At 43.2% G+C, this 10603-nt stretch overlaps 1 protein-coding gene and 1 non-coding gene across 2 annotated transcripts in view; both read right to left on the bottom strand.

Annotated features, from left to right (window-relative positions):
- shtn2 (shootin 2) overlaps positions 1–5757 on the bottom strand; it is a 10341-nt gene extending 4584 nt beyond the window's left edge. The window contains exons 1-8 of the mRNA XM_035424808.1: positions 5600–5757; positions 3911–3960; positions 3525–3585; positions 3337–3431; positions 3039–3213; positions 2755–2852; positions 2568–2649; positions 1794–1888 (exon numbers count right to left, since the gene is read on the bottom strand). Coding sequence (XP_035280699.1) covers positions 1794–1888; positions 2568–2649; positions 2755–2852; positions 3039–3213; positions 3337–3431; positions 3525–3585; positions 3911–3960; positions 5600–5657 — 714 coding nt within the window. The 5' untranslated portion in view covers positions 5658–5757. The remainder of the gene's footprint in view (positions 1–1793; positions 1889–2567; positions 2650–2754; positions 2853–3038; positions 3214–3336; positions 3432–3524; positions 3586–3910; positions 3961–5599) is intronic.
- A 4449-nt stretch (positions 5758–10206) lies between these two features.
- trnas-gcu lies at positions 10207–10288 on the bottom strand. The gene has a single exon. It is a non-coding gene; the product is annotated as a tRNA-Ser (tRNA).
- Between the last annotated feature and the right edge of the window lie 315 nt (positions 10289–10603).

Genomic DNA, 10603 nt, shown 5'->3' on the forward strand with positions numbered 1-10603 from the left:
TAGAAATTAAACCTGAATTTAGGAATTTAGGAATCCATTGGAGGAGATAACATGACTTTCAGTGCCTTTTCTGAAATCTTACTCAGGTGAGGAGAAACAACAGGGAAGATCAAGGATAAAACATGCCAGACGGAACTGCGCGAGACCATTACATTCCATATTTCTAACCCCCGTCTTAGTGTTTACTAATATTTGTGCACTCAACCGCTCCCCCAACACAAACAGCAATTTAGCCATGCAAGGCCGCAATTAGTCTGAGCAAAGTGTTTGACATTCAAAAGGCAGCTGATCTGAAAATACATCCTGTTTTGCTTTTTTCTCTCTTTTTTTCCCCGTGGCTTAAAAACCTTCATTATGCCACAAATGCAAAGAAGCAATGAAAGGAAGTGTTTTCAAAACAGGGCGAATAGACTGAGGGGAGTAAATAAGAAAGGGTCTCCTCAATCAGGAGCACTTCCCAGTGAATTGAGAGTAAGAGGCCAAGCTGAGGGAACCACAGGGGTCCTTTTCACTCACAAAGCCCCTTTAGGACTGGCCATTGTACGGGTGTCCACACACTGCCTGCATCCAGCACCCTTAAAGATAGCCATCATAGGGCAGACAGAGTGTCAATGGTGGCAAGTGCTGAAGGCCCGAATCGCTGTTGTGGTGGCAGCCAATTAACACAAGCGGCTGAAAGGGAGACTGCTTTTGTGTGAAGTCACCCAGTAATAATTATTTTTTCTAAAATGTTAGTTACAGCGGCAGCTGTCAAAGCTGTATTGCCTGTTTTTTCCTTTTTTTCCTTCACCTCACAAAGGCGCAAATGCTGGCCCTCTCCGATCCTTTCTTTTTATGTGCGTGTGTTTATTTGTCAAAATTACTCCCCTGCACCTCTTGCCTGAACAAAAAGGCCCGACCGCCCACCCTGCGAACGTTTCCTGCCCCTGAATGAGGAAGTCCCCTCGCCCTGACCCCGTGCGTCCTCCATTCACGCCGCATCAGGGGCCACAGTCCCTCCTGCCTTCCTGGGGCCGCGGGTGAGTTACGCCAATTAGCGAGAAGTGTGAACAGGTTTCCTTTCAGCAGCCAGGGTGCGGTAAACAAGAGGAGAAAGATCAGGGGAACGGCCGTGGTGCTGCTGACGCGGGGGGGGGGGGGGGGGGGGGGGGTGGAGCTTGTGGACAGGGGGCGGAGCTGTGGCTCTCACCTCTCTGTACTACTCCAACAGAAGAGCTCACTTCCTCACTCTGAGGATATAAAAGCTCTATTGATTCGGCTGCATCGGCTAAGGCCTGGGAGGTCTACTTGCACCCTGCTCAAACTCCATGACTGTTTGGCTGAGGCAGCTGGTCACCATACCAAGGTATATTTTGAGAAATAAGACCACAAGTGAATAATAATCCATTGACAATGAAATCGACGTCATCAACACACACACACACACACACACTCTCACTCACACCAACACACACCCACACCCACACACACTCTCACACACACACACACGCACACACTCTCACTCACACACACCCACACACACACACACACACACTCTCACACACACACACACACACACGCACAAGCACACACTCTCTCACACACACACACACACACACACACACACCAACACACACCCACACCCACACACTCTCTCTCACACACACACACACACGCACAAGCACACACTCTCTCACACACACGCACACACACACACACACACACGCACCCACACACACTCTCACTCACACACACACACACACACACACTCTCACACACACACACACACACACACACACACACACGCACGGTACCTGTTGGGCGAAGGCCTCAGCATGCTGGCGGAGCCCCTTCTCCATCTGCAGTCTCTGGGTGATGTCGTTGAACTCCTGAGCGGCCCGTTGGGACACTGCACACAAAGACCAGGCTATGCTATAGTCACATCCACACACATCCACCACTCTGCATTGTTCCAATCCTGTTATCAATTACTAGCTATCACCATGGATTTTTTTTTTGACTCACAGTCACCACTGAGAATTTATCAGAGAAACCTTGACTGCGAATGGCCGGGGTGGTTGGGGGGTGGGGGGGGTGGACCAGTGGAGATGGAAGAAATTCATTACAGAATCGCTGTGAAATTTCAATCAATTATTCAGACCTGACATTTATATTGTTCGTTCGGTACCACAAACCCGACCTGTACAAATATTTTAAAAACGCCCACCTGGCAACCCCTTATATTTTCTCACCTGTACAATCGGTATGTAGCTGCTGTTTGTGTGTTATTCTTGTGCAAAAAACCCCTATCAGAGGGTGATTGGATCACTGCCCCACAGAGGGCAGAGTCAGAAGTTAGCTACAGTTACCATCATGCAAACAGGAGAAATTCAGCCCACCCACAGACAAGAATAGACATCGGGATGAAGCCTTTAGGAAATGAAGGTGGTGATAAAAGGCCACTTCTCTATGCCTTCCAACTGGTATTACAAAGGAATTGACACTTGACCATTCTGGCAGTGACCTTACTGTCATACTGTGGGTCAGGCAGAAGCAGCACGGGCCGTTAGAAGCTGTGAACGTCTCACCTCTTTTCACTTTGTGCATGGTTCTGCTCTGCCTATTGAACCTCCTCATCATGGCCTCCCTCTCCTCCCTCTCTACAGCTAGCTGAATGGAGAGAGAGTATAGGGTCAGGAACACACACTTGCACACACACATACACACGTTACTTTATGTTTCTACAGACTACATCCCCTGTTCTGTAGGCATTACCTGTTCGTTGAGTTCGGCCTGCTCTCTCTTCAGCGTCTCCACCTGTTCAGACAGCTGCATCTTCTCCCCAAGGAGCTGGTCCAGAGAACTCTGCAGGTCTGAGACAAGGTGGGGAGCTCTTGCATCAAGGTCTAATACTAATAGTACTGTTCGTACCAATGTCACATTTACCACCACTTGTCATGTCCACCTACCTGTACACAAGCCGACACTAAAGCTATCCTTGAAATATTATTGTCTTCTAATGCCCCCAAGGTTTCTAGTGCTGCTAAGGGTAACCATACCTCTGATCTGGGACTGCCATTGCAGATCAGATGCCACACTGCTGTCAGAGATCTCTCCTGCCCCAAGGTCATTTTCAAAGTCAAGCGTCAGAACGTCCAAATTTTCAGGAATCTCTGGGATCAGCGGCAGCAGGGCTTGGCTCCTTCGCTTCAGAGCTTTGTTCTCCTTCGTTATCTGGCCAGAGGACAAAGGTAAGAGTGTCAGATTACTAGGGGAGATGGGAGTGGCTCTGATGACTACATTTCCCTTCAAAGCTCTGAGTCACCCTCAACAGAAGCACTGTTATGAGCCACAGACCTTCAGTGCGAAGGCCTCAGCGCTCTCCCGACACGAACGCTCGATGTGGAACTGTATCTCCAGGGCATCCATTTCTTTCAGGAGCTGTGCAGACACTGGACAGACAGAAACGCAAGTCCACATGCAAAGTTCGGGCCACAGTAAGAGTTCATCCGAATGTGCAGGAATGATAAGCGTCACAATTTTACCCTGTTCAATCTCCGTCAGCTTTTCAGTAGCCTCATCCCTCTCCTTCGCCAGTATCTGACACTGCAGGAGAGAGGTATGCAGACACACTGAGCGATTCCGTAGGACAGATCATATAGGACACATCAGAATATTGTGAGAGGTAGTGTAGGGTGCACCCAAGAACACTTGCCAATTTTGTAAGTGGCCAAAATTCACATTTGGTCAATTTCATGCATCAATTTCCACACACGCTACAGCAATTTGGACCTTTTCCACTGAAAAACACATTTGCTGGTTTGTGTTCACCAAGCTGTATTTACTGCTTAAATGTTCTTGTAATCCCATTACAATTAATATAGGGACAGATTTTATCAGGTAGAACATGAGTCACGTTAAAATCAAAGACCTGAATGTCTTCTTCATCTTCAGATGAGTAACTGCTTTCCTCGTCAGAACCTGTCAAACGCAAACAAACATTTTATGTTCTTGAAAACCAAATTTTCCCAAACTTGGACCAGAAAATTGCATTTGTTGGCTGTCCCATCGACGACGCAGCGCAACTTCTTCCGTCATTTTGGGAGGGTCTGTGTCCACTCAGCTGTGGGCTGCAAGCCGACGCTTCTCACCGGTGCAAAACGCTAGCTGAGCGGTGCAGACACTGAACTGGAGAGCCGAATATCATGTGCAGACGGAGCAGTCGTCCTAGCAGAGAGGTTGCCTTTGTGGACTGATACCCTGCCTCCATGTGCGATGGCTATCCATTATTACGCATTGCCCCGTGGGGCGGGCGGCCACTAACAGTGTTAGCACCGCCAGGGCGTGATTCTCAACTGCAGGGTGTGTCGCTATGCTGAGAATGAATGTTTCAGCTATTACACACTCAGCAGCACAGCACCCCCCGCAGTATGTGTCAATACAACATTCATTTTTTTTATTAAAAGGAAGTCAATCAGCAGAAATAAATAAATATATGCATTCATTTACAGGATGTAAATGAATTCACCACTAAACACTCACTGGTCACTGTGCCATGCCAGTTCCTACCCTGCCATTAACAGCTTAACAGACTAACCCACTGGCCCACCCAAACATTTTGTGCAGTACATTCTGTGATGATGTACACTACACACAATGCAATGCCAATATTTATAGGTGGTATGTATGAATTTCCGCAGGTGACATTTTTGGTTTTGATATGTGTGTGTGTGTGGGTGTGTGTGTGTGTGAGTATAATAGAGACACACCAGAGAGAGAGAGACTTCTTATTGGCTAGTGAGTAAATGTGCACATGCAAAATGTCTAAAAGGAGAACTGAACTTCCTTCTTGGACCAGGAACGATTTGGGAAGTGAAATTGAAGGTAGTTTCTATGTGGAGAGGCCTATTTCCTCCTGTTGAATAACATTTTTATCTGCATGTATATCTGAATGAGCATGACTTGCCAGAACATAAGATGCATGGTGCAATGTTGTAGCTCTCAAGCTCACAGGCGATTGGACATCGAAAGATTCAGGTTGATTTCCTTGTTGGGGACCTGTTGTACCCCTGAGCAAAGTTATTTCTCTGAACTGCTTTATTAAATAATTTCCCGTAGCTGGATATGGAAACATGATGCCAAACACATATGCAAATATGCAGCTGTAAATTCCTCTCTGCAAATAAATATTGTTTTATTGCACTGCATTACCCTGGTGATTTATATTCTCTCTTCACCCAGCATAGGAATAATCATTTTAAATCCATCTACAAGACAGGAACACTGGCTGTGACCACTGAATGATGTCATCAAGAAATCATCAATAGAAGAAATACCTTGTATTCTTCACAAGAGCTGATGAAAAAGTGGGTTTGCATGGACAAAAACATATTCTGATAATTCTGAGATTAACATTACTTGATCATGAACAGATATGAACTTCCGACTCATTCCAATCTTACCACAATGCATGTTGCCCTCAACTTTGAGTTATTGCTTCCTTCCCCTCAATATTTCCTGTAACAGTTATGTAAATTTTGGCAGCCACTGAACTTATCTTTCCTGTGCAAATAGGCATCATGGTTTGCTTTGTGGCACCTCAAATCGGTGCCTCTCTCACCTGGACTCCACACGGTCGAGCTGGTACAGAGAGCCGGAGGTACCGGGTTCGAAGACATCCTAATGCGAGCTGTCCGTTCACGGAAAAGCGAACTTCGACTGTTCTGGATGTGCTTCAATTGCTCTCAGTTTCTCTCCTCAAGTGAGTCTGTTCAAGCTGAAATTAAGTCACGGTTCACAGAAAAGGGAACTGAAATATGGTGCAGTCGAGGCCTGCTCGGTCTCATCTGACAGGACGGTGACTGCAAGATGGGTTCCACAGCCATTTCTTCTTACACGCAGCACATCGCGTGATGGCCTCTGCACTGCTGTCACTCAATTTCAGGTTTGATCGTCTGAATCTGACCTAATCCCTTGTCATTTTAGATAAATCCTTTCCCACATTGAAGACTGGAGGCAATAAGTTAATAATTGAAGGCATTCCCTGGGAATGCTGACTACCCCCCCCCCCCTAATGCCAACCCCTCCATCATGCCCCCCCCCCATGCCTGATCCTCTAACGAGAGCTGCGTCGTGAAGGGGTTTGCGATATTATTATTATTTCATACTTTCTTTCATTTTTCGTCTTTCTTTCACGTTTCGTTCATAACAGTGAGATCAGTTTATGTTTAACCAAGAAGATGGACATTCTTCTCTTTCTCTTGCCCTGAAAGAATTCTTAACTGACTGTGAAATGTCAATCCAGATTTCCAGTAAATAACCCTTCGAAGAGCAAATCTTCTGGAATTTTTTTTCAAAATTCCAAGTCAGTGTTCTAGAATTCCATTGCTTTCTATTACCGGTAGTGATTCTTACATCAGCATTGCAATGTTCAGTTAAGAATATTTGTGATCTTGCACCTAAAAGATTAACTGAATATGTAACCAACATTGCTCTCAACAAAGAAACAAACCCTTAGAATTCTTCAATCATATAAGTTGTTAGATGCCTTACTGGTTAATGCACTCACCATCTCTGGAGATAGATGTACCTCTTGATCCATGTTTGCTGCGATAAGCAGCACTCCTCAGAGAACTGAATCGTGGGAATTAAGGTGATCTACACTGTCTGTGCTCTTGGATCTCATCTTGGGAGGTTGAATGATGTGCAATACATGGAAATTCCATAAGGGGAAAAAATTACAGTAGAGCACGCAAGGTAGCTGTTGTCATAATGAGAGTTGACATTTCTTAAGCAAGGAGAGGGCATGCATGCATTTCATTGTCTATTGTAGTTTACTACAATGAATGAGAAGCTTTTTCACACAGATGTGGTTCCTGAAGGACTAACATAACCTCCACTGGGCCTGAAATAAAAAATATATAAAATTTGAGATTAAAGTTAATGACACAATATAAGAATAGAAAATGCCATTTATATGTGTCATGCTTTGCTGTGCTTTTACCATTTGACTAGCAGATTTGTATTTTTCTTGGGCTGTTGCATTATCTTTGCTGTCATGCCTGTGCCAAATACAGCCACTACAACTCATCCAGAACACTGCTGCTGACTTGTCTTCAACCTTCCTAAGTTCTCACATGTCACTCCCCTGCTGAGGTCATTCCAGTGGCTACTGGTTGCTGCCAGGATCAGGTTCAAAGTCCTGACCCTGGCCTACACTACAGCTGACAGGAGAGCCCCCACCTACCTACAGGACATAATTCAACCCGATATGCCAGCTTGACCATTATGCTCTGCTGCAATGGGGCGACTTCTACTCCCTCCCAACTGGGGAACAGGTTCTCACTCGTCCAACCATGGAGTCTCTCCACTCTAGCTCCCCTGTGGTGGAACAAGCACCCTGTTCCTCTACAAACCACTCGGTCCCTACCCATTTTCCGCCGTGGTCTGAAGACGCATCTCTTCAGGCTGTACCTGGAGTAACTATCGCTACTCTGCCGGTCACTCCCAATCTAGGATTGCTCTTATCACTTGTATTCTTCTATCTTGTTCCTCTAGCATTTTTATGTTACACTTGTATCTCCAGTATTTACAATGCACTTGTATCATTATTTTAATGCTATAGCTAGTCACCATGCCTCCTTCATGTTTGACCTACCAGAACATTCTGACCCATAACTTTCGGACTCGATGGTCATGGTTATGGATAACTGTTGCATAATGAGTATTGTAACTTACTGGACCTGTGTATTGTAGTTGCTCTAATGACCTCGATATGAACTGATTGTATGTCACTTTGGATAAAGCATCAGCCAGATAAATGCAATGAAATGTCATAGACTGAGGGATAGACTGGCAGCTGCTGATGTCACTGATACCTTTGGCATCAATAGTGTAAGTTGTGTTAGGCGGTCCATTGCATACGTGATGCCACTCTGAGGTTGGCACTGAGAAAATCTACAGGGGGCATTTCAAGTAGTTTCCCACTGAGCCCTACGCTGTGGGGTTACAATAATAATGTGAAATTGGGTGAATGATTAGATTAAGCAATGCAGAAAAAGAGGGTGAAGAAAAAAGTCACAACAAAAAAAGTTCCTTTCTTGGCAGGAACATCAGCCCTTTATTCTGGAGCATTGAGGAAAAGGAAATGTTGCTGCACATGGAAAATCTGGGATTTTGGTGGAACCAGTTTTTTTCTGTGGATTATAACTGGTCTTTTTCTGGGGAATTGTCATAACATATCCCTGCATTCACCAGGCTAGCAATATTAACTGTAGGGCCTGATTTACTAAGATGTTTAGCATGTGCAAAACCTTTTAGAACACGCAATACCAACAACAGGACCAGTGATTGGTCATGGTATTTGTTTTGCACCAATCATTGGTTGCATTATTAGTTTTGCTCGTGCTAAAAGGTTTTGCATGCTGAAGGTTTTAGTGAGTCAGGTCCATAATGTGATGAAATGCAATGTAAAGTAATCACGATGAAAAAAGATTTTGCAGTATGAATGCATGGAGGGAGATGCATTTGGAGGTGGAATTAGAAATGGAATCTGCACTTCCTTTAATTAACCTCAGTTACATTTGAAAGCCTTTTTCTTGCAGCTATGAATCAATGCAATTTTCAAATCGCTACTGACAGACATCAATTTGCTGTAGTTTCAGACTTCCAATGAATAAATCAAACCAAATAAAGCTCAAGTAATAATTCACACCTTTTTACATGCATTGATTGGAGGCAGTAGGTTATTCGCCGCCCCAGGCAAACAGATAAGTAATAATCTGAGGCATGCAGACAAGCAGCATTCAGGGCCAGAACAATATTTCATGCAAAGGTATCCAAACACACTACAACAAAAATAAAGCAAAGAAAAAAGTGTATTCTAGTGCTAAAATATTCAACTCTTAAAGCTAGTATTCAAAAGGACAGTAAAAGAAGCATAGCAGTTGTGGTGTCTTACAAATTGTCCGTAGTCAAAAGAACCCGGCTCACTCTGAGAAGCCATCTTTAAATGTTCAAAAGTGTTTGTCAGTCTTTCAAAGTAAAAGTATCTACAAAAATAAATCTTTGAAAATTATTTATCTATTGAAATATTAAGAAAATGGATGTATTTCTATAATAATTCAAATAAGGTCTATGGCAGGGAGGGCTCATTTTTGTACTTAAAATGAAATGGGAAGAAACACCAACTTCCCTTCTTAGTACCTTTCAGCTTCATTCACATGTGACCAAAGACAGATAATTCAAACTCCACTTCAGCATTTCAACAACATATTTGAAACCCTCTGAAAAATAATGTAGTGTTGTTATAAGTGCACATTTAAGTTTTTTCCTCTGTGTCATGTGCAATACCTGCATTCCTTTATTCATACATTGTAGGAATAGCATTGAAGGCAATTGCTAATTTGCCAGTGTTCTCAGAACAGCTGGGCCTGCATTACGTCAAGCTGCATGTTTGAGTCACTCTTCAGAAACTTCCCTTAGAACTACAGACTTGATTCCAAGCTGTAGGGCTTCATTACGAACCAGAACAACCAAACTGCAAAATCAAACCACTTTAATTAATCGTTTTTTATACCCCCACACTCTTCAATTTTTATGGAAGTATGTATGGAGCAATGATAGGAGTTGGAACCCCTTCAGATTTTCACATTAATTTTAAGAAGTGCATGCACATGTGCATGCAACCATGAATGCATGCATTTAAATGAAATAATGAATTAAAATATTGTTTAAAAGTGTATATTTAATGTTGCCTGAGTACATTCATTAGTCCAAGTGACACATTACAAAATTTGTTTTTTATACGGGCACCTGTATAAGATGCTAATCTGTCAAGCACAACTTTACTGACAATAAATAAATAAATAAATAAATATTCTATTTGGACAACATGATCGTGTTCTTCACCAGAAAAAAACTGGCTTAGTCCAGTGTTGATTTTTAAGATGATAATTATATAGATAAAAGAAAGCGTCACAATATGAAACAATGCTGCACATAACACAGGCTATACTTATATTTGTTTTAATATTGTCCATACAAAGTGATTCAAAAAGAGAATCGGAAAAACAAAGTGCAGAGAGTTGCAGTAATGTTTCAAACATGGTTTGCATTGACTCTACACCAGAATGCAATACACTCAGTAGTGTATCAAGTATCATTTTTCTGGGCTTAGAGTAGGAGAGAGTAGACAGCAAAGGTATGTAGCTCCCAAAACAACAGAGCCGACGAGGATGGGATTCGAACCCACGCGTGCAGAGCACAATGGATTAGCAGTCCATCGCCTTAACCACTCGGCCACCTCGTCACGCATGGCACGGAACAATGTTCATTCAAGGAAACAATACACAAAAATCAAGGCTTGAGAATGCTTAAAAAGCACCTGGAGGGTTCAACGCGAGGTGACATTTAAATCGCAATAGGCACGGGCTCAGGTATGTCTACTGTGATTATGCTGGTTTATTATTAGTAATGATATTAGTAATGATCATGTTGGATAACTTTGATATTATGAAGATGCTAATAATAATAATAATAATAATAACAATAATAATCTGCACAACAAAGTTCGCTCCAGAGCAATAAGGATTGACTTAACTAATTCTTGATCAGCTAGCTGAGA

Source organism: Anguilla anguilla, chromosome 7 (assembly GCF_013347855.1).
Source record: "Anguilla anguilla isolate fAngAng1 chromosome 7, fAngAng1.pri, whole genome shotgun sequence".
Classification (NCBI taxonomy): Eukaryota; Metazoa; Chordata; class Actinopteri; order Anguilliformes; family Anguillidae; genus Anguilla; species Anguilla anguilla.